We start from the raw sequence: 25,043 nt of genomic DNA on the forward strand, positions 1-25,043 counted from the left end.
ATCTAATGATCACTTATATTAATTATATATTTTTAAAAAAATTCTTATTTAATTAAAAAAATTTAGATAAATATAATAAATATTTAAAATTAATTAGATAAAAAAAATTTCCTCTTTTATTATAAGAATAGACACACACACACACATATATATATATATATATATATATATATATATATATATATATATATTTCAAACATTAATCAATTAGGTGGAAAATAATTAAGTGAAAGGATAGATGTTAATTTAAGATATGCTAAAGATAATTTTTGAAAAATAATTTAAATTATTAATAATATAATGATCTTAATTAAATTAACTAATTTTTTTTAATAATTTAGTTAAAAAATCCTATAATAAAATATTAAAGTAATATAAAAAATAATGTATTTATTATTGTTTTTAATATATGTATAAAATCTTATATGACACTCATAAGAGTTAATTAACTTTGTAAATTATTTTTTTCCAATGACGATATATATATCATTATTAAACCATAATAAAATATCATGAATAATTGTGCCGCCAATTGACTAGTGGAGTTTCCATTTGTCGCATTCAATAACCCTTGAGTTAATGGAGTTTACATTACTGAAAATATTCTGAGTCGGCTGACACCAAGTTTTGACATTGTTTGGTAATAATTGCAAGTAATCTAAACTATAAACCCCTACAAAACAAAAGTTATTTTAACCTATTTCTGTGTCCAAATCATTGTGTTCCCTCCTTCAATACTTTCACCTGTATAAACATTGATCTTCCCTAGAGCCACATCTTCCTGTGATGCCAAATACTAATCTGTCTTAGACTCATTACCCCAAATCACAATCTAACCAAATTGGTTTTCTTGATCTGGATACCAAAATGCTCACAAAAGCTTGAAATTTTCATGTGCATACATAATATATATGTGCATGTACCACCATGTACGAACATGTGAGTGAGTCAATCATTTGTCCATTTTTAACTTTGAAGGCTGACATAAAGACACTCACTTAGTGTGTTTGTTTTTCCTCAACTGAACACCAATCCATCCTCTTTTTCTTCTACGTTTCTGAAGGTGAAAAAAAAAATCAAATGGTAAAACAAACACACTCTTCCAAGTAGTACTACAAGAAGGACAAAAGGAAATTCCATATTTGATTGATATGGCAAGAGAAGTTGGTGGAGAAGACATTGTGAGTGATGGAAGGATGAGTTTCTCATCACCCAAGTGGGCCCCAGAAAGTGGAGAGAGTGATGTGTTTGAGAGATGTGGGAGGGAAATAGATGAAGAGGAGGAGCTGAAGTGGGAAGCTTTGGGGAGGCTTCCAACATATGATAGGTTGAGGAAAAGCCTTTTGAAGCAAATTTTGGATAATGGAAGGGTTAACTATGAAGAGGTTGACATCACCAAGCTTGGAATGCAGGAAAAGAAGCATCTACTTGAGAGCATAATAAAGACTGCTGAAGAGGACAATGAGAGTTTCCTCCAAAGGATGAGGGAGAGGATTGATAGGTGCATGTTTTGGTTGTGTGTGTTGTGTTCAAGCCAGTTTCATTTGTTGGCTTAATTTGGATTGCTTTGGTTTTAATTTGTTTGTTTGTTGAAATAGGGTAGGGATTAAGATTCCTATGATTGAAGTCAGGTTTGAGCATTTATCAGTTGAAGGGGATGCATATGTTGGAACAAGGGCACTGCCAACACTGCTCAATTCTACCCTCAATGTAATAGAGGTATGTTCAACATACATGAGATTATTTTTTACATGTAGTCCATAGTTTTTTTTTTTTTTTTGCTTTACATGAATCTTCATTTGAAGCAATTCTCATACGGGTTTTTAATGGTGATTTCATTTGTCAATAATTATCGATGTATTTTAATTGACAATTCAATTGTATTTCAGCAATATTTTGAAAGATTAACCCTTTCCACTACATTTAACTCCTTTTGATCTCGTTAATAGTTTTTGAAATATGGAAAAAAAAAACACTTATGATATTGTATTTGTTTAGATGTTATGATTGATATTATATTTAGGAATGTCTATTTTAATTCTCTGAGAGTTTGAAATAATCCTTGAAAATATTAATCTCTATATTTGAAAAAAATTTAAGAATTAAGATATACCATTGCATCTAAACTAAATTAGACTTCTGTTGTTTGAATAATTAATTATCACTGGTGTATTAAACAATTTAGTTTCTTTATATTTTGGGTGTATTTCTTTTCTTCTTCTTTTTTTAAGTGGTCACGGACTCCAATTAATTGTAAATTGATGGAGCAGATAACAGTAACTTTACAGCTCGATCCTTTTGTCAAAGGTTTCCTTTTTAGTCTTGCTTTGTTTACATCATATTTAAAATTAATATTTTATTAAAATATAATTTGTGATACATGTGAAAAAAGAAACTAGCTGAAATGCCGTGGGGTAAAAAAAAACAAAGTTCAAATGTATTTTGTTTTGCTTTATTTGTTTGGACTTAAAAGTTATAATTTTTTTTGAAAAGTATAATTTTTAATATATAATTTTTTAAAAATATATATTTGATGTGTTAATTTATATCATTTTTTTAAAAAATTTTCCAAGCATGATGAATGTGCTTTTGCATCCTTCCTCTTTGTTGCAAATAGGGAGCTCTGGGCTATATCAAGCTTTTGCCATTAAATAAAAGTGTTGTGAAGATTCTCCAAGATATCAGTGGAATTGTGAAACCATCAAGGTATATATATTCTGCACTTTATTTAAACTCACCATGATTTCTATTTTAAATTTATCATAATAATTACTTGAATGTGCATTTTGTACAGTTTATTGTTTTCATAAAGATGGTCGATTATTATTAGGATCTAAACACCTTATTAACACCCATTATTTCTTTTTATCATATCATATCATTTATTATATCTATATTTTTTTTTCTCTCTTTTATGTCTTTCCTGTGTCAAATGGGATTTTGCGAGTCAAAAAATCATTTTGCGAAAATTCAGAGGGCTTAAAAAAATTCAAACGCACACACTAGTGTTGTCAATCCAGAGATAAATTATTTAAATTTAGCAATCACAATACTTACGTGTAGGGAGTGGTCATGCTAAATAATTTAATCATAACCATTTTATAAAGATGTGAGATGTTCGAAAAATAAAATTACCCAAAAGTGAAAAAAAGAATCTAAATAAAAAAGTATGAAAGAGAAAAATATTTTAGAAGTTAAGGATAAAATCGTTAATAAAATGTATATACCAAAAAAACCTATCATCTTTATTAACTAGTATAAATTAAAATAATTATTTGAAACAAAAATATTTTAGAAATTATTACCATGTTAGCTTTTTTTTTTGATAAAAACTTTTTTGAGAATTTTCTTTTAACCTCTAAAGTGTTTAATTTATTATTTTAATTTTATTTTTAAATTAAATTATGTTGCTACTTTTATAATTTCTATAACTTCAAAAAGAAAAATTGTTAGACATACTGACTCGGTAATGATTCGTGTTAAAATTTGATAATTTGAGCTTATTGCAATAGGATTTAGAAATAATCAAGATAATTTGACAACTATTACTTTACAAATAGACAACCAAGTAAGGAATGACACATTTGTCAAAATTTAATAATTTTTACAAATAAATAAACTCAAATTAAATTGAAAATGACACATTTAGGAAAAGTTTACAAATTTTGATAAAACGCTTATTACTTGAGAAATTCCTATAATAGAAATAACTTTGTAAAAGTGCACAAATGGTAGCACCTAATTGATATTTTGGTAACTAGATTTAACCTTCTTTCTATCTCTATCCAGAATGACTCTGCTTTTGGGACCTCCGGGATCAGGAAAAACTACACTCCTGCAGGCACTTTCTGGAAAAATGGACAAAGATTTAAGGGTTACTTATCCTCTTCCTACCTTTTTATGAATAATTTATTTGAAACTCTACCATAAATACATATATCATGTTACACAATCTTTTATGTTTTCACATATTACAAGTTACTAGACTTCTTATAAAGTTATGACCTTGTTAATTTTTTAAAATAACTATGCACCGTAAATGTAAAAAAGAACAATTTACCTAATCAAAAATCATCATAGATATAACTTTTAAGGGATATTTGATATATCGTAATTATAAAAAGAGTGATATGTACGCTTATGATTCAATAATAATGTAAAGTTGATTCATACCATTAATGAATAAATTATTTTCTCCACTTTGATATCAATTTAAGATAGATAATTCAAAATAAAATAAAATTAATAGCATGTAGCACTAGTGTAAAATAATTTACACTATCAAATAATCAAAAACTTTAACATAAGTCTGAGTAAATGAATAAAATTTCTATTCTAAAACACAAAAATCAACTAAGTGTTTTAAGGATTGATTTTTCAGTGTTAAAATAATCTTAGAACAATAAAAATTACATCTTATAAACATAAATTAGTCCTTAATTGTTAACTTTGTGATACTGCATATATTATGTCCGTGAATAAAAAGAATTTTTTTATATATAATCTTAAGTAATACTTATATTTATAAAAATCATAAACTTACTGTACACCAGATTTTGTAATTAAATGACAATTAGCACATATAAGAACTATGAAAACTAAATCCATCAAGTTACTATGTCATACTCATGCATTTTTTTCCTTTTACATTCAACTGGAGTCATCATGCTTTGGATGGATACCTATAAGCTATAACCATACGTAATTAATAAGGGTTTTGCCAATGTCCATGCAAGCTGGATATGGGTACCAAAACCATTCGGAATTGGACTTGGATTTGGATTCATGCAATCAAGGATACACATTTACATTTTACACAATTAGGACAATTGCACCCTGCACCCTTCCAGTTGTTCCATACACTCATCATATATTGAAAATTCCTTTAATACCCTTCCCTCTTCCCTCTTTCTTCACAGTTCACTTATTATTCCCACACCCTTCACTCACTCCTGTTGAAAACAGAACATGAAAACATAGTTATATGATTAAATAAAATATAGGGATTCAAATTAGAAAATTTGCAACATTACACATAAAATAGGACACAAACTGATCTAATATATGAGTTATAAACTCAGTTTTGCATATTTTGAAAGTTTTTACAACAAATGTTTAAAGACTAAAATTGACTAAATCCTGATTGGGTAATGCAAACAGTAAAACATGACTAAGCTTATAAGAAAGCATCATTTGCTTGCACAATTTACTTTTTCTGAATATAAGCAACCTTTAACCAGACTTACAAGTAAAATAAAAAATTATAGAGACTTTAAAATATTTAATTATGATAGTGAAAAAATCTCAACTACCAACACTCCTTGAGATTTTTCTTCATCACTACAAGATTTGATCTTTATCATCCTTTACAATTCTTTGTTGGATCTCCTTTAAGTAGATAAGTATCAACAAATTTAACATCTCTGAGCTGAACATTAATTTTCTCACTTAAAATAAGAATCCTTGCAGTTTTCTTAATCTACTTTCCATCTTGAAAAACCTTTTCCAAGAGAGTTATCACAACATTGTAAAATTTTTTCTTCATAAAATTTACTGGTGAATTAATAAGAAGTACAATAAGTTCAACTAAAATTTTCCACTTAAAAAATTTATTTCCTTTATTGCCAAAGCTATAACCATGATTGTTACAACTTCCATACCTCATAAAAAAGGATTCTCCATAAATAACTTCTACTTGTGAGTCCATTTTAAACACATTTAAGAGTATGAAATGTCTCTTCAAGTGGCCCATTTTTCAAATTTTCATCTTTATTTAAAATAGCAAGCATGCCTTTTTTCTTCCACTATTGAAAAACTTTTATCTCTTATTTTAATGGACATAAGCTCATACTCGGAAGGATAAAAAATGGTACATCCCATATTTTTATAACACAAAGAATAATTCTTTTCAAGCATTTGCCCCACACTCAAAAGGTTTTGATTTATTTTAGGCACAAATAAAACATTTGAAATATATTTTATACTTAAAGGAGTTTCAACCACAATAACTCTTTTACCTTTGACATCAACACTTTTTTCCATTGTCTATGGTGACTTTGAAGATTTGGAACTGATTTAATTCCTTGAAAATTGTAGCATCATGAGTCATATGATTTGTGCATCCACTGTCTACGAGCCATGTCTCTTTGTTTTAACTCGTTGCATAAGATGTAACAGTAAATAGATGTTCCTCAGGTTGCTCTTCATGCTCCACAATTTGGACTGATGTTCCTTGTGGGCTTGTTTTATTTTTACAAACCTTCTCCATGTGACCAAACTAATTGTAGACCTTACATTTAATGCTTGGCTTAAACTAACAAAAATTTTCAGTATGGTTGTTCTTCTTACAGTGACGGCATGGTGGAAACTTATTTTCCCAACCTTTTCTGTTGTTGTTTTTTTCCTATTCTTTGCCTTTTGTATATGCAACAAAAGCACCTTCAATATTTTCTTCCATCCTTAAAGGTTTTGTTTGTTTAGTAGCTTGTAGAGCATTGGCAAGCTCCACAATTGAAATTTGAGAAAAATCTTTATTTTCTTCAAGAGAAGAGATTTTGGATTCAAATCTCTTCGGAAGACACACCAAGATTTTCTCCACAATGCATTGATCACTAAGTTTTTCACCGAGTAATCTAATTTGGTAATAATCTTCAAAAGTTTGTCAATTAAATCTTTGACAAATTTACTTTCTAACACTTTTAAAACTTTAAACTCTCTCCTTAAGTTCAACACTTACATTCTTTTCGTTCTTTCACTCCCTTGGAACTCCTCGTGCAGTTTATCCCATGCCTCTTTTGTAGTTTTAAGAGTCAGAAGTTTGATAAATACATCATCATGTAGTGTTGTCTGGATAATGACAAAAGCTCATCCTTCTTTTGCCACTTCATCATTGTGACTCCTCATTTAAGTTACTATTGGGTTTTCTGATAACGAAGGTGGATTACTTTCATTTTCTACTATAATCCACAAACTTTGAGCTTTAAGATAAGTCATCATTCTTGCAGCTCACAAGTAATAATTTCCACCTGCAAATATAGGATGTGAAGGTAAAGAACTACTACCAGAAGCCATTTTTGTGTTTGAAGGTTTCTTTGTGTGGGCTTTTTTTTGTTGGTTTTCTTTCTCTTTTTTTCTCTCTCACATGCCCTTAAAGATCAAAGAAGCTCTTGATACCATGTTGAAAACAAAACATGAAAACAAAGGTTTATGACTAAACAAAATGTAGAGGTTCAGATTAGAAAATATCTGCAACATTACACATAAAAAAGGGACAAAAATTGATCTGATAAATTTGAGTTATAAACTCAATTTTACATACTTTGAAAATATTTACAGCAAGTGCTTAAATACTAAAACCGACTAACCTCCTGATTGGGTAAAATAAATAACAAAATATGACTAAGCTAATAAGTAAACATAATTTATCTGCACAACTTATTTTTTCTGAACATAAACAACATTTAACCAAACTTACAAACAACATAAAAAAATTATAAAGACTTTAAAATATTTAATTATGATAATGAAAAAATCCTAACTGCTAACAACTTTTTACTCTTCACTTATAGTCTCCAAAACACATTCTAGATGTGTTTTTATCTATCTGGAATAGGTACTCTGGACTATTAGATATGCATCCAATTTAGAACATTGTTTTTCCAAAACCAATCCGGACAATTTTGATCTAGAATGGATGTTCTAGAAAAACATTATTTTAGATGTTCCGGATAATCATTTTTTTTTAAAAATAGGGTGTTCAGGTTGTGCGTTCTAGAAAGACAAAAATCCGAAACAAATGTCTGAAATTACAAGGTTTCGGAAATGACTCTCAAAGTAAGGGAAATTTGGAAAGTTTATAAAAATGAGCATGACTAAAAAACCGTGTGCAAGAAGAAATTTCCCACAATTAGAGACTGAAAACTGTTAGATGAAGATCTGATAACTCATTTTATCTCAGTAAATTGGACTTAAAATCCACATTTTATATTTGAGCCGCCCAATCTTCATCTAACGTTCCAATTTTGCCAACTTCATGAATGCATAAAATCTCTAATGGCAGGCAATCTGGATCTGTATTATTACATATTTGTTTTAGGTCATAAAACTCAGTGAGTGGGACCAGTTTTCAAAATTTTCTAAACGTAACCGATTTAGTGCCAGTACCCACAGAACTACTTACGGATGTTTGATTTATTCAACTAAAAAGTATACCTACAACATATTCTTATGATGGAGAAAATTACAATTTAGCGTCACTTGGTAAAGAAGGATTCTATTTTAGTTTTGCATGTTAACTTACGTAGTATTAAATTAATTTATTAAATAATCTATCTATAATCAAGTACTAGAAAGAAGGTTTATTATCTAGGATTGCTAGGTAGGAGTAAGGAAGGTTCAACAGGATTAGGAAGATTTTGTTTCAGGGAAAAGTATACTAAGAATGATTACGAATTGTGTAATATTTTTTACTTTTATTATTTTAGACATTTTCTGTCAATCTTGAGTGTGTTCTTATTTATGGAGATTATTATTTCCATTCAAGCCACTTAACAATGGTTTATGCCTAGTAGGATACTAATAAAATCGATATTGATAGCATACTTAGAGAATTTCTCAACAGGCATCAGGAAGAGTCACTTACTGCGGTCATGAATTATCAGAGTTTGTTCCTCAAAGAACATGTGCTTATATTAGTCAGCATGATCTTCACCATGGAGAGATGACAGTGAGAGAGACACTGGACTTCTCAGGACGCTGCCTGGGAGTTGGAACAAGGTATGATATGCTGGCTGAGTTGTCCAGACGGGAACTAGCAGCGGGCATTAAACCAGATCCTGAGATAGATGCTTTCATGAAAGCAACAGCAATGGAAGGTCAAGAAACAAGTCTTGTTACAGACTACATTCTAAAGGTTTGGTGATGCTATTTATTTTTCAATCATTTTCCATGTTAGTCAATAGGTATAGGCAACCAAACCTTAATTTCTTTCATCTAACATTTTTGAGTTAATGCAACAGATTCTTGGGTTGGAAATATGTGCTGATATTTTGGTGGGAGATGAGATGAGAAGGGGCATATCTGGTGGACAAAAGAAGCGTTTAACTAATGGTATGTGGATATGAAATTTCACTCAGAAGCTTCATGTCTATAACTTAAAGAAGCTTAGACACTTCAAAAATCGTAATTTTATCCTGTGTGCTGTTGTCAAACATGTATATATGTTGGATATTGCATGGATACTTTTTATTTTTTTTTATAACTATATTATTGGTGTGAAATATCCACCAATTTTTTCAATTACTAATCTTCGTCGAAAAACCTGATTAGTCACCTTTAGGATATCCCCTCTTAACTATGTCTTTTATTCATTCATAAGACTTGGTTCCAAAATTTTGCTTAAAAGAACCGAGTTCAATGTCATTAAAATGAACAACTTGTTAGTATATTGCACGGATACTTTGAATACTCCTAAAGATAGTTTATAAAATTTCACATTTATTTCTTTAAACTACGACACCAATTCATGAAGGAATATAGCAATAATTTGATGAATAGTAGCATTTTATTATGTTTACAATGACCTATGTTCATTTTTAAACCATCAATTTTTTATTTTGATTTAAGATTTGTGTCTTATACAATTTTATATCTCATGTCCTATGATTTCTAAAATGTGTGATATCTTCGTGTCAGTGTTACATTGTATTAGTGTCCTATGTCATTTCTGTGCTTACTAGATTACAACTTTTTGAATGGTCTAGATGATACATGGAGTTTGAGAGGAAAAGTGTTTGTCTAATATTACATTCCTCTAGAGAATCATCTATTGTCATTGTTCTCATAAACAGAAACTTACATAACATGAATTCAGGTGAGATGCTGGTAGGCCCTGCAAAAGCCTTCTTCATGGATGAAATTTCAACTGGTTTAGATAGTTCCACAACCTTCCAAATTGTCAGGTTCATGAGGCAGATGGTCCATATCATGGATGTTACTATGATAATCGCTCTTCTGCAACCTGCACCAGAAACATATGACCTTTTTGATGACATAATATTACTGTCAGAAGGTAAGATTGTCTATCAAGGTCCCCGTGAGAGCGTGCTGCATTTTTTTGAAAGTGTAGGCTTCAAATGCCCAGAAAGGAAAGGAGTTGCAGACTTTCTACAAGAGGTAACTTCCAGAAAGGACCAAGAACAGTACTGGTTCAGAAGGGACATACCTTACCAATATGTCACTGTGCCTGAGTTTGTAGCCCATTTCAACATTTACAGCATCGGTCAGCAACTTCGTGAAAAGATTCAAGTTCCATTTGATCCAAACGAAAGACATCGCGCTGCATTGGTGAAGGAAAAGTATGGCATCTCCAAATGGGAACTCTTCAAGGCATGCCTTTCAAGAGAGTGGCTTTTGATGAAGCGCAACCATTTTGTATACATATTCAAGACATTTCAGATTATTATAATAGCTATAATTACAATGACAGTATTTTTAAGAACAGAAATGAAGCAGGGTCAACTTGTAGGTGCAGGAAAATACTATGGTGCACTATTTTTCAGCCTCCTTAATGTAATGTTCAATGGAGTGGCAGAGCTGGCAATGACCATTAATAGACTTCCCGTTTTTTACAAGCAGAGAGATTTCCTGTTTTATCCAGCATGGGCTTTTGCATTGCCCATCTGGGTCCTCAGAGTTCCTCTCTCTCTGTTAGAGTCAGGAATATGGATCATCTTCACTTATTATACAATTGGCTTTGCTCCTGCAGCTAGTAGGTATGAGAATGTAATGTGTAGATAGTGAGTTTCTCAATAACATAGAAATGAAATAATTGACATACTCTTGTGTCATTCTTTACTCTTCAGAGTTATTAACTTGCAAGTTTTGTTCAATGATGCATATAAAATCTTGTTACAGGTTTTTTCGTCAATTTTTGGTATTCTTCTGTGTGAATCAAATGGCTCTGTCCCTATTCCGCTTCATTTCTGCAGTTGGAAGAACAAAAGTTGTGGCAAATACAATTGGTTCCTTTGCAATTTTAGTTGTTTTCCTCCTAAGTGGATTTACTGTTTCAAGAAGTGAGTAACAGTTTACTATGAAGAAATATTTCAATGTTAACTGAGATTCTTCATTTTTCATGTGAAATGTTTCATTTAAATTGACCACTCCAACCTCTCTCTCCATTTATAGATGATATTGACTCATGGATGATATGGTGCTACTACACTTCACCCATGATGTATGGCATGAATGCCATAGCCATCAACGAGTTCCTAGACAAAAGATGGAGTGCTGTAAGATTTTATCGTGTTTATTTAATCTTATAATCACTACATAATTATTAGTTTGTTGCTGATTCTTCACTTTTCACAGCCCAATATTGACCCAAGTATTCCTGAGCCCACAGTTGGGAAGGCTTTTCTTAGGGCCAGAGGCATATTCACAGAAGACTATTGGTACTGGATATCCGTTGGAGCCCTTTTAGGATTTTCCCTGGTTTTCAATATTTGTTTCATTCTGGCTCTAACTTATTTGAATCGTAAGTTTCCGTACTAATCTTTCTTTGTGTTGCATGGTATAAGACTTCGTTTCTTAAATTGCTCTAAGTTCTTTCTAATAAACTACTGCAAAAGCTTTTTCCTACAAGGTAGGCGAGGCTACATGGATCAAATGACATACCATAATGTCCTATTGTAAATTATGTCTATAGATAAATTATTTAAATCTAAATCCTTCTTAATGGTTTAGCCTATAACTTTTCTTGATCACTCTCCCTCCACATCCATGACCATACGAAAAATCCACTATCTAAAAACATCCTCTGATATTGCTTTGAAAATAAATTGCAGCATTTGGAAACTCTAGATCTATTATAGTGGAAGAGGAAGACCAAAAGAAAAAGACATCTACTTCATCCTCAGTGGAAAAAAAGGCAACAGCAACTACGGAGAAGAGTTCAGCTTCACTTGCTAAATTGTTTGAAGGTATAATTTGATTTTTTCTTCAAATGAAGAGTATAAGCAACTTTCTACAATGAGATCATAAAAAACATAACATATGTTGTATTAGTAATGTGCAATTCACTCTAAGCTCTCTTGGCAATAAACACACAGATAATTGCAATTATTTGCAGGTATTGATATGGAAGTAAGAAACATGGAACACAGCTCAACTATTAAAGCTGCAGAGAATACAAAATCCAAGAAGGGAATGGTGCTGCCCTTTCGGCCTCTGTCACTTGCATTTCAAAATGTGAATTATTACATTGATATGCCACATGTAAATTCCAATTCCCTCCTCTTGTACCACATCAATCATATCCTGCAATTACAGATAAAATTTTATATTATATCATTTCTTTGACTTTTGTATTTTCCTGGCTATGACAAATTGAATTTTTCCCCTTACACTCAAACTAAAATTCACCATGATTCCATTCTCTGCAGTTACATGTTTGTCTGTTCAGGACAGGGTCAATTGACAATGTGTCAAATTTTTGCACATACATCACCTAATAATTTTCTGAAGAATATAAATTTAACTAATCTAACCATACACATAAAGGAATTATTTAAAGAACGTTAAAAAGATTATGTTTACATGACAACAGTTTTGTGTAATAGAATCGTCTAACTTCAACTGTAAATTTTTGAAAATTTTAACTTCCACATGTTCAAATGTCACTTTGGTGGTTTATCATCAGGAAATGAAGAAACAAGGAATTGAAGAGAATAGACTTCAACTACTAAGAGATATAAGTGGTGCTTTTAGGCCTGGGATTTTAACAGCATTGGTTGGTGTAAGTGGTGCTGGAAAAACCACCTTGATGGATGTGCTTGCAGGAAGGAAAACTGGTGGTTATATTGAGGGAAGCATCAGCATATCTGGTTATCCAAAAAACCAGGCAACTTTTGCTCGGATTAGTGGTTATTGTGAACAAAATGATATCCATTCCCCAAATGTTACAGTCTACGAATCTCTTGTGTTTTCTGCTTGGCTGCGTCTCAGTGAGGAAGTTAATAAGGAAACACAAAAGGTATGCTTTTTTCTAATTAATTCTCCTGCTAAACTTCCTCGCGCAGGCTCTTTATGTCTGTCTTTTCTGAAATATGACTTTCTGCATACTTGTTTAGTTTACTGGTTCAACAATTGGCTGTGATCAATACATATATTAATCATCTATTACAAGACAAAGAAAAACAGTTGTTTATGTTTTATATGGCTAGAAGCTATTTTGAAGTTATAAGACAACTGTGAAAGCTTTACATGATCTAGGATATCTCATAATATGGTTAACAAGCAATTAATTACTTTTTTGTCTTGAATTTCGATTGGACCTAACTCAATCGCAAAAGGTAGCTCATGAGGTGAGGATTGTCTATGCCTTTATATAGGTAGATTGTTGGACAGTTGAGGGTGGCTCAATATTAGATGTATGATAGGCTCAAATACCATTTGAATTTGAACTGGGCCTAACTCTAACCCAACTCCAACAGCTAGCTCATGGGGTAAAGACTGTCCAAGCATTTATAAGCTCTACAGTAACCATATCTATAGTATATGTGGGATCTCAACAGTTCCCAAATTCTATACAGTTTTCTAGCTTAAGGTTGTAGCTAAGCTAAACATCAAATAGTACTGGAGAATTGAGATACTTTTGATCAGCACAACAGTGATAAATTGCGGTCTGTAGGTGTATGTAACCAACTATTATATTATTGTTTTGTTTTGTTTTAATCAATGATAATTAAAATTAGTTTATAATTGCAGCAATGTAGTTCATTTTGAATAAAAAAAAGAATTCAATAAAAAAGAAAATACAAGGAACAATGATAAGAAAGCCTCGTTTTATAAAAGAGAAAATAAAAGAAAAATTAACAAAGCAAAACACCAAACAAGAGGAAACTCCAAAGAATTGTTCTTACTATTTTACCAATCTAATAATTATTTTACAGATGTTCATTGAAGAAATTTTGGATCTGGTTGAGCTCCACAAAGTGAGAAATTTTATAGTAGGCCTTCCTGGAATAAATGGCTTATCAACAGAGCAGAGGAAGAGGCTTACCATTGCTGTGGAATTGGTTGCAAATCCTTCCATTATTTTTATGGATGAGCCAACAACTGGTCTTGATGCTAGAGCTGCAGCAGTTGTTATGCGTACCGTGAGAAACACAGTAGATACAGGGCGAACTGTTGTCTGCACGATTCATCAACCAAGCATTGATATATTTGAAACTTTTGATGAGGTGAATATTAATATTTAGATTTTGCTAATGAAAACTGTTATTTTAGGGGTAAACACCCCCCCCCCCCCCCCTACCCACACTCACTGACACACATTGGCCCTCTGAAATTGTAGTTGCTAATCAATGTTGATAACATGCTAAAAATGTAATTGAAAAGAACTAAAGTAAAATGACATTTTGTAAAATTAGGGACTATATGAGAGTTTTATATAGTCAAGGACTATAAAACAATTGATGCTTACAATCTTTTGGACCGATGTGGGAGTTTACTTTGTGTAATGGTTTCAAAGGCACAATGCTAACCCACGAGCTACATCTTGACTTCAGCTGCTTTTGATGAAGAGAGGTGGCCAAGTGATATATGGTGGTCCCCTTGGTCGAAATTCTCAGAATCTTGTTGAGTACTTTGAGGTAAACCACTAATATTACATTGTATAAATTCTTGAATTAGTATGATGCCAGTAATCTTACTGATTGTGTATAAACCTTTTTCAGGCTATTACAGGAGTTCCGAAGATTAGAGATGGATATAATCCAGCAACATGGATGTTGGAGATCACTTCTCCTGCTGTTGAGTCTCATCTTAATGTAGACTTTGCAGAAATATATACTAAGTCAGACCTTCATCAGTAAGTGGCACTCACGGTTGTATTCCTAGAGATTCCAGCTTATTTTTGCCTAAATTTGTCTGAAATTTCTCATGATGATTTACTTTTCAATACTTTGATAACCCTTTTTCAGAAAGAACCAGGAACTTATTAAGGAACTATGCACACCAGTACCTGGAACAAAGGACCTTTATTTTCCGTCTAAATACTCACAATCATTTGCTACTCAATGTAAAGCTTGCTTCTGGAAACAGTACTCTTCCTATTGGAGGAATCCACAGTATAATGCCGTCAGGTTCTTCATCACAATAGTTATTGGTGTCATTTTCGGACTTATTTATTGGGACAAAGGAAAAAAGACGTAAGTCCAAAACTTATTTGACAGTATTGCACCACACCAGTACTTGTTAACAACTAAATTATTTCCAAGTTCTAACTCAAACCAAGAGACCTTAGCATTTTCATGCATCACAGGATTGCCCCATGATGCCATTAGACATAAGACCAAACTGGAAAAACCTGCGTAGGTAAGGAAACTCTTGTTTGGGAACCTAAATGGTGGCATCATACTCCTCCCACCCAGTGAGGCTGGCACCAAGATACATTTGCCTTGAGAATTTTGTTTACAATGGATCCTCTTGCTGCTTTAGCATATAAACATAGGCATAGGGTACTCTAGCCCAATTTATAAAACCCCAGCAGGACAGTGCTCATGATCTTGTTGGGAGCATCAATCTCACTCCCCTTATTTTCAATAGGAAACAGCCACAAGATGTGGTGTGCTAGGACTTGAATAGAGTCTTTGTCTTAAGAATTGAAGATGTATTATGGGCCCTACTAGAAAATTGTTGGGATGCAAACCAAGTTCTATATCATTAGAATAAGAGGAGAAATAAAAGTTTATAAAGCACACACATACTTCATTAGTAAAAAGCCTTTTAGCTAATGACTAAAAACAAAACTATGGAAGTGTAAACTCAAAGTGAACAATATCTTACCATTGTGTGAATGTGTGTGCAAATACCCTGATAAACAAAAAAATACATAATATTTACTGTTGAAAGTGTAAGTCCAAAGTGAATAATATGGAGAGTTGTCTGAATACCCCAATAAATAATACAAGATATAACCCTCCTCTTGAAAATTATATCTCCTCAAACAAATACAAAAACACAACCTATCACAAATTGCACAAAAGAGTTTGACAGATTCCCCTGGCTCAATTCTCTAAATGATTTGCATTCCTCTAGCACGTGTGGAAATTGTTTTTCAAGTTCTCATGTTTCCTTCTATGGTTCTAACCTTCCAATAAAGGTTATGCTTCTTAAGCTTGCAATTTCCTAAGGTGGTAAGGTTGAAGATCCTTCTTTTTTATTCTTTAGGCACACTCCCTCTCTGTTGGTGACCTTGTTTGGGGCTCTCTACTACCATTATACAGTCTACACAAATTTCATGCAACTAGACTCATGGTGATCAGTGACATAAACTACATACCTTCACTAATATAGCAAATTATCAACAAGCAACAAGCAATCAAAAATCCTTAGTTAGAAAACCTGGGAACAATAATCATCCTCCTCGATGTTGGATGACATCTCCATTTTACTTCTCTAAAGTCTAATCCATATAAGAAAGAAAAGAAAAAGAAATAGCAGAACAGAAACGTTTGTCTTAAATCACCAGTGCCTTGAGCATAAGTTATTTTTACAAAGAATCATCTCTGATTCTCTATACTCTTTTGTACCTGCAGACCATCAACAAGAACTCTGATGTGTCCATGATAAAAAAATTGATAAATATCATTTCTGCAGGCAAAAGGAACAAGACCTGTTGAATCTCCTCGGGGCCATGTATGCATCTGTTTTTTTCCTTGGAGCCTCTAACACTAACAGTGTTCAACCTGTTGTTGCAATAGAAAGAACTGTTCTCTACCGTGAAAGAGCTGCTGGCATGTATTCAGAACTGCCTTACGCAATTGGTCAGGTAGATAAGAAAACATCTATCAAAATAACTGAGAAAGGTTGCACAATTCATTAAAAAAGTACTGTGTTGCAGGTAACAATTGAAGTAATTTATGTTGCAATACAAAGTCTAGCCTATACCATTATCCTCTACTGGATGATTGGGTTCGAACCAAGTGCTGGAAATTTCTTGTGGTTCTACTACTTCCTATTCATGTCCTTTATGTACTTCACACTGTATGGAATGATGGCTGTAGCTCTGACACCAAACCATCAAATTGCTGCAATCGTTATGTCCTTCTTCATCAGTTTCTGGAACCTGTTCTCTGGTTTTCTTATTCCCAGAACGGTACGTGTGTTTACCACAGGAATTATCATATATATATATATATATAAACACACACCTAGGAGTAGTGCAGTTTTCATTTTATCATTATAAATTAGTCCTTTAAGAAATGAACTTGTTTACTAGTTAACATTGTTAGATTTCATCTTAAAACCGATTGTCATTGAGTGAAGTTTCCCAACAAGTATATAAGTCACAAGCCAGAATTGATGCCAACAATTTAGGATTTCCGAACACATATGGCTGTCAGGCCAGGCATGATTCAACACAATAATAATACAGAGCAAAATCAAATAGTTATAGCAGCAGAAATAAATTCCCCAAACTTGAAAGAATCTGTGAGGAGCAACAACCAATGAACAACAATAATAAATCACCAAAAATCACACACAGACACCAAGATTTTTAACGTGGAAAACCCCTCAAAGTAAGGGTAAAAACCACGAGTCGTCCAGACCAAAAAAATAGCTCCACTATGATCAACAAAGAATACAAAATAGTTTCAGTCTACTGCACAAAATAGTGCTAGCACCTAGCCAAACAACAAAGCAATAAAGCTTACAAATAGAGAACAAAGAAGATGAAAAACTCCAAATTCACAGCTACAGTGCGAACTGAATATCTCTCTACTAAGACCTCGTTTCAACGATCCAACCGGTCATAATGAAGAACCAGATGTCACGAACCTGCTGTCCAATTTTTAGCCCGATCCAACGGTAAACGAATCTGCAGAACTGATTTTACTGTCGCAGCTCTGTGTAAAAACGAAAATAATTTTCTCTCTTCCTCTCTCTTCTCAAAGTGCTGGTGCTCTCAGAGACTTCTGACTTTCCTTCTTTCTCACTCGTATGCTTCAAACCCTCTCTTCACTTAATTAAGTGAGACATCAAGTGGGCTTCTTAGTTTTGGACCTTCTCTCCACATAGGAAGGGAGCCCAATACCCAACAAATCTCCCCCTCACAACTATGTAGAGATAACCGCCAAACCGGAGATCTCACAATAGACTTCAAATTTTCCTCTTGGCAATGCTTTAGTCATCATATCAGCTCCATTATCATCAGTATGAATTTTAGTCAACTCCAACAGCTTAGCATCCAAAGCATCACGTATCCAATGATACCTTACATCAATATGTTTGGACCTAGAATGAAAAGTTGGATTCTTGCCAAGATGAATAGCACTCTGACTATCAACAAATAAAAGATATTTTTCTTGCACAAAACCAAGCTCCTGCAAGAATTTCTTCAACCATAACAACTCCTTTCATGCTTCAGTAATGGCAATGAACTCCGCCTCTGTAGTAGACAATGCTACACACCTTTGCAGCCTTGATTGCCAAGCCACAGCTCCCCTGCAAACTTAATCAAATAGCCCGAAGTGGACTTTCTGGAATCAACATCTCCAACCATATCTGAGTCTGAGTAACCCACCATAGTAGGCTTATCCCCTCCAAAACAAAGCTTCATATCAACAGTACCATGAAGATACCTCAGAATCCATTTCACAGCATTTCAATGCTCTCTACCTGGGTTTGACAAAAATCTACTGACTGTACCAACAGCATGTGCTATATCTGGTCTAGTACACACCATTGCATACATCAAACTACCCACTGCAGATGCATAAGGAACTCTCTCCATGTCTAATTTCTCAGCTTCATTACAAGGACTCTGTTTAACACTCAATTTAAAATGAGTAGCAAGAGGATTGCTCACAACCTTAGCATTTTCCATCTGGAATCTCTGCAACACCCTTTTAATATATTGTTCTTGTGATAGCCAAAGCTTCCCTTTCTCTCTATTACGAATGATTCTTATACCAAGAATCTGTTTAGCAGCTCCCATGTCTTTCATGGCAAATGACTTGCCCAATTGCTTCTTTAACCTGCCAATCCTGGAAACATCTTTCCTAACAATAAGCATGTCATCAACATACAATAATAGGATAATAAAGTCATCATCAGAAAACTTTTTAACAAAGACACAATGATCAGAAGTAGTCTTCTTGTAGCTTTGCTCACACATAAAAGACTCAAAATTCTTATACCACTGTCTTGGAGCCTGCTTCAGACCGTATAGACTTTTTCTCAGCCTACATACACAGTCTTCCTTGCCTTTAACCTGAAAGCCACCAGGTTGTTTCATATAAATCTCTTCCTCCAAATCACCATGAAGGAAAGCAATTTTCACATCCATTTGCTCTACCTCTAAATTAAGAGTAGCTGCCAAACTCAAAACTGCTCTAATGGATGACATCTTCACCATAGGTGAGAAAATCTCATTAAAATCAACACCCTTTCTCTGTCTGAAGCCTTTCACCACTAATCTGGCTTTGTACCTTGGAGATGTAGAATTACTTTCTTGCTTCACCCTGAAAATCCACCTGTTTTCTAAGGCCGTCTTGCCCTTAGGCAATTTCACCAAGTCATAAGTGTGATTATCATGCAAGGATTTCATCTCATCTTGCATTGCATCCAACCACTGTTGCTTTTCTTCACTTTCCAAAGCCTCTTCAAAACATTCAGGTTCTCCACCATCAGTCAAGGTCACATACTCATTAGAAGAATACCTTGTTGAAGGTTGTCTCTGTCTATTAGACCTCCTGATTTGAACTTGATGTGGTTCAGGTGCATCATCAATATTTTCATCATGAGACATTTCATGCTCCTCCTGGTCATCATCAATAGGAACATCTAATCCACCTCCAAGTTGTTGATCGTCAACATCATCATGTTGTTCACCAGGTTGAACACTACCATCAACATTATCCAGATTGTGAATAGGAAACTGCATAGGATCAAGATCAGTCAGATTCCTATCTTTCTCGGGTGTAGTCTTTTCCACCTTATCAATGTCTTCAATGGTTTGGTTTTCCATGAACTGTACATCAAGGCTTCTAACAAGCTTCTTCTCAACAGGATCATAAAACCTGTAGCCAAATTCATCCTCACCATAACCAATGAAGATGCATTGCCTTGTCTTTGTATCCAACTTGGATCTTTCATCCCTTGGAATATGGACAAATGCCTTGCAACCAAAGACACGCAAATGATCATAGCTTGCATTCTTGCCAAACCAAATTTTGTCTGGCACCTCACTGTTAAGAATAACAGTAGGAGTGAGATTAATAACATGCACCGCCATGTATAGTGCCTCACCCCAAAAATGCTTGGGTAATTTAGCATCTGAGAGCATACATCTCACCCTCTCAAGCAATGTCTTGTTCATCCTCTCCGCTAAACCATTCAACTGAGGAGTTTTAGGAGGAGTCTTCTCATGTGCAATACCATGTTGCTTGCAATAAACATCAAAGGGTCCACAATACTCACCGCCATTGTCAGTACGAATGCGTTTCAGCTTCTTCCCTAACTGTCTTTCAACCAAGGCATGAAATTGTTTGAACCTCTCCAACACCTGATCTTTTCTCTGCAAAGCATAGACCCATAGTTTCCTAGAACAATCATCAATAAAGGTAACAAAGTAAAGTGCACCACTGAAGGATTTCACCTTCAATGGACCACAAACATCAGAATGTACCAATTGCAACAACTCTGACTTCCTTGAGGGAGGATGCTTCTTGAAGGATACTCTGGTTTGCTTGCCAGCCATGCAATGAGAACATTTCTCCAATTCTGCACTCTTCAACCCTTGAAGAACATCTTTTTAGCTAAGTAATTCAATCCCTTTTCACTGATATGACTAAGCCTTCGGTGCCACAAAGATGCCTCCATATCCATGACATTCACACTGTCTTTAGAAACCAAAGCTTTTGTCTAATATAGTTTAGAATTTTTTCTCCCCTCTAGCCACAACCAAGTTACCTTTGGTGAGTTTCCACTTTCCAGAACCAAAGTGGTTATCATAACCACCACCATCAAGTATCTGCACAGAGATCAAATTAAAACGGACATCAGGAGCATGTTTGACTCCTCTAAGCAACAACTGCATTCCCATGTTAGTTTGCAGGCAAACATCACCAACACCAATCACTTTAGACACACCATCATTACCCATCTTCAACATTCCAAAATCACCAGAAGTGTAAGATGTGAAGAACTCCTTCCTTGATGTAACATGCAGTGTAGCACCACTATCAACAATCCACATGCTCTCGTCTGATACAAGAATAACTGACCCATGGTCACTAAGAATAACAAGATCACCACAAGTAGCAGTAGTATCACGATCATCATCATCATCATGATCCTTTTCTTTCTGCTTACCCTTCTTGCCTTTATTCTCCTTTTTCCACAGAAAACAATTCCTCTGTATATGTCTTGTTTTGTGACAATAATGACACTCCACATTCTTGTATCTGGATTTGGACTTACTCCTGCTCTTTTCTCTACCACCCTTCGGTTCCTTCATCTGACTTCTCCCCCTGTTTTCAGTGACAAGCACCTCAGACTGAGATGAAGAACCCTGTGCCTTCCTTCTCATCTCTTCATTAAGAGCACCACTCTTTGCCGCTTGCAAAGAAACAACACCATTAGGGGCCGAGTTGGTAACAGAAACCCGAAATGTCTCCCAAGACTCAGGTAAAGTATTTAGTAGCCATAGTCCCAAAACTTCATCATCAAATTTGATACTCATTCCAGATAACTGATCTAGGAGCCCTTGAAATTCATTCAAGTGATCTGAAATGGAAGAACTTACCTCAAATTCATCAGACAATTCAACAAATACAATTTATTATTTCCTGATTTAGAAGCATACAAGGACTCAATCTTCTCCCATAAAGTTCTAGCATGTGTCTCATTTGCAATGTGATTATAAACATTGTCTTCTAAAAATTGCCGAATAAAACCACACACATGTTGGTGTTCAAAGTCTCAATCTTCTTCAGACATAAAATCCGGCTTTTGAGTAGTAAAGACAGGAAGATGCATTTTCTTCACAAATAGCAAGTTTTTCATCTTGCCCTTCCATAAGTGATAATTAGTGTCATTCAAAGCAATCATTTTAGTATTTGCCTCCATCATTCAAGCAAGTCAAATAGCTCCAAACAAAAGCCAACAAGAGCTCTGATACCACTCTAATGGGGAAATAGCAACACAATAACAATACAGAGCAAAATCAATAGTTATAGCAGCGAAAATAAATTCCCCAAACTTGAAAGAATCTGTGAGGAGCAACAACCAATAAACAACAATAATAAATCACCAAAAATCACACACAGAGACACCAAGATTTTTAACGTGGAAAACCCCTCAAAGTAAGGGTAAAAATCACAAGTCGTCCAGATCAAAGAAATAGCTCCACTATGATCAACAAAGAGTACAAAATAGTTTCAGTCTACTGCACAAAATAGTGCTAACACCCAGCCAAACAACAAAGCAATAAAGCTTACAAATAGAGAACAAAGAAGATGAAAAACTCCAAATACACAGCTACGGTGCGAACTGAATATCTCCCTACTCAGACCTCGTTTCAACGATCCAACCGGTCAGAATGAAGAACCAGATGTCACGAACCTTCTATCCAATTTTTAGCCCGATCCAACGGTGAATGAATCTGCAGAACTGATTTTACTGTCGCAGCTCTGTATAAAAACAAAAATGACTTTCTCTCTTCCTCTCTCTTCTCAAAGTGCTGGTGCTCTCAGAGACTTCTGACTTTCCTTCTTTCTCACTCGTATGCTTCAGACCCTCTCTTCACTTAATTAAGTGAGACATCAAGTGGGCTTCTTAGTTTTGGACCTTTTCTCCACATAGGAAGGGAGCCCAATACCCAACAAGGCAATGCTACCAAAATAGACTATCGACTCTGATATCATGTTAGATTTCATTTTAAAACCAATTGGCATTGAGTCAAATTGGCCAACAGATAAATAAGCCACACCAAGTGGAAGGGGGATGTTGGGAAGTCTCACATTTCCTACCCCAAATCTTGGGGTGTGGCTTATCTGTTAGGTAACTTCACTTAATACCAATTGGCTTTAAGATGAAACCTAACAAACATTAGTATAATAAACTAGTTAGCAAGTTAACACTAGTTAGCAAGTTAACAGTTTCAAGGACTACATTAGGACTAAAGCAACACATTGTAACTTTCATATGACAAATTAAATATGTATAGACCTAACCCAACCAACAGGAACATACTACATATTAGATTCAAGGCTCATAAACGATCTTTAGTGGTAAGAATCACTCCTTTTGAAAATATCCAAATTCTCAGTTAATCATTTACATGTAGGCCAAGTGTATTAATTAATTTATTGCATTTTTTTTGTGAAACTAATAGTTACATTGCATTTATTATGCAGCAAATTCCAATATGGTGGAGGTGGTATTATTGGGGTTCCCCAGTTGCTTGGACTATATATGGACTTGTGACATCCCAAGTGGGTGACAAAAATAGTCCAATAGAGGTTCCTGGGTTTAGACCCATGACAGTGAAAGATTACCTTGAGAGACAGTTGGGCTTCCAACATGATTTCCTTGGAGTTGTTGCATTAGTCCATGTTGCCTTTGCCCTCCTTTTCCTTCTTGTATTTGCATATGGCATCAAGTTCCTAAACTTCCAGAAAAGATAATCGATCACACAGGAATAAGCATGAAAACTGTTGAGCAGAAGGATATTATTGGTAAAGTCACCTATAGGACAAAGCAACATAAATTAATCATTGTGTAATCTTTAATTTGATTGTCCTCACTTATCAATGTCCTTTGACTTATAGGCGTTTCGTTGTTAAGGGTTTAATTTATGTTTTTGGTGATGTTTTGATGGTGACCAATACGTGAAAAATAGGTGATTAAAATAAGGTTGTTAATTTTTTTACAAAGAAAAAAAGGTAAAATATTTTTTACTTTACCATTTAGTATTTATAACTTAAATAAATATTTTTAAGTTCTTATATTTATATTTTTTTTAATATTTTTAAGTCTCTATAATTAAAAAAAATTATAATTTATATATTTACAAATTTTTAAATTTTTTTAGTCTCTATTATAAATTTTTTTCATAACATTATTTATTTTAGGCTAAAACCCTATTTTGGTCCCTTATATTAATTGTTTATTTCAATTTAGTCCTACTTTTATTTTTTGTTTCAATTTGGTCTCAAACTAATTAATTGGTTTCAATTTAGTCCCAAATTAATTAATTGGTTTCAATGTGGGACTTCTGTCCAAATTATTTAAACGGAGTTAACTTTTGACCACGTAGATGCATACGTGGATGCCACGTATGCATCTACGTGGTCAAAAGTGCACCAGAACGGCCCGTTCTGAAACCAGAACGGGCCGTTCTGGTGCACTTTTGGTGTGTTAGTTTTGTCATCCACGTGGCATCCACGTATGCATCTACGTGGCCAAAAGTTAATCCCGTTTAAATAATTTGGACGGAAGTCCCACATTGAAACCAATTAATTAATTTGGGACTAAATTGAAACCAATTAATTAATTTGGGACCAAATTGAAATAAAAAATAAAAGTGAGACTAAATTGAAACAAACAATTAATATAAGAGACCAAAATAGGATTTTAACCTTTATTTTATAAGGTAAAGATTTTCAAATTTTATAAGAATAAAAAATGTTTTAACAAGACCATAAGTCCCTCATCCATTATCTTATCAAAAGAATATTCTACTTCTAGTCTTGAAATCTCTCAGCCTCCTCCACCACCTACACAACCACCAGCTCCTTCCTATGTAGGATCATCTAAACCAAAATCCAAATCTCAACCTCAACCACCTTAGTTAGCCACCCTAGAGCCTCCACCAACATGAAATATATGCCTAATGCGTGACCCTTAATCAACCCAAACCGTGGAGGAAGAGCAAGTTATGAAGCATAAGAAGCTTCAATTTGTCGAGGAAGCCAAGCATCAGACCCTCACAAACACTACTCTGCCAGCTTTTGAAGCCAAACAATTGGAAG

At 33.9% G+C, this 25,043-nt stretch overlaps 1 protein-coding gene across 2 annotated transcripts; it reads left to right on the plus strand.

The window, feature by feature from the left end:
- Positions 1-666: 666 nt before the first annotated feature.
- On the plus strand, positions 667-23,842 carry LOC109813737 (pleiotropic drug resistance protein 2). Of its 2 annotated transcripts, XM_020377986.3 has the most exons (20): positions 681-1,501; positions 1,599-1,719; positions 2,618-2,706; positions 3,790-3,874; positions 8,621-8,911; positions 9,018-9,108; positions 9,872-10,772; positions 10,915-11,075; positions 11,188-11,291; positions 11,371-11,536; positions 11,847-11,981; positions 12,131-12,276; positions 12,701-13,033; positions 13,953-14,243; positions 14,571-14,654; positions 14,739-14,872; positions 14,985-15,212; positions 16,663-16,834; positions 16,907-17,161; positions 23,427-23,842. In XM_020377986.3, the coding sequence occupies exons 1-20, from the start codon at positions 1,152-1,154 to the stop codon at positions 23,694-23,696; spliced, it is 4,407 nt and encodes a 1,468-aa protein (XP_020233575.2). In that variant the 5' UTR covers positions 681-1,151; the 3' UTR covers positions 23,697-23,842. The 2 variants fall into 2 exon arrangements, with proteins under 2 accessions (XP_082916612.1, XP_020233575.2); XM_083060486.1 differs by lacking the exons at positions 16,663-16,834; positions 16,907-17,161 and having other exon boundaries at positions 667-1,501; positions 23,427-23,644.
- Positions 23,843-25,043: the final 1,201 nt, after the last annotated feature.

The sequence above is a fragment of the Cajanus cajan genome, chromosome 7, assembly GCF_000230855.2.
Source record: "Cajanus cajan strain Asha chromosome 7, NIPB_CcT2T_4, whole genome shotgun sequence".
NCBI classification, from domain to species: Eukaryota; Viridiplantae; Streptophyta; class Magnoliopsida; order Fabales; family Fabaceae; genus Cajanus; species Cajanus cajan.

Excerpts from the sequence above, each read along its gene's own strand:
- LOC109813737 (XM_020377986.3), top strand. The coding sequence starts at position 1,152 with ATGGCAAGAGAAGTTGGTGGAGAAGACATTGTGAGTGATGGAAGGATG. Across the intron at positions 9,109-9,871 it reads AAAGAAGCGTTTAACTAATG|GTGAGATGCTGGTAGGCCCT; the intron begins GTATGTGGATAT and ends ACATGAATTCAG. Across the intron at positions 15,213-16,662 it reads TGGGACAAAGGAAAAAAGAC|GCAAAAGGAACAAGACCTGT; the intron begins GTAAGTCCAAAA and ends TCATTTCTGCAG.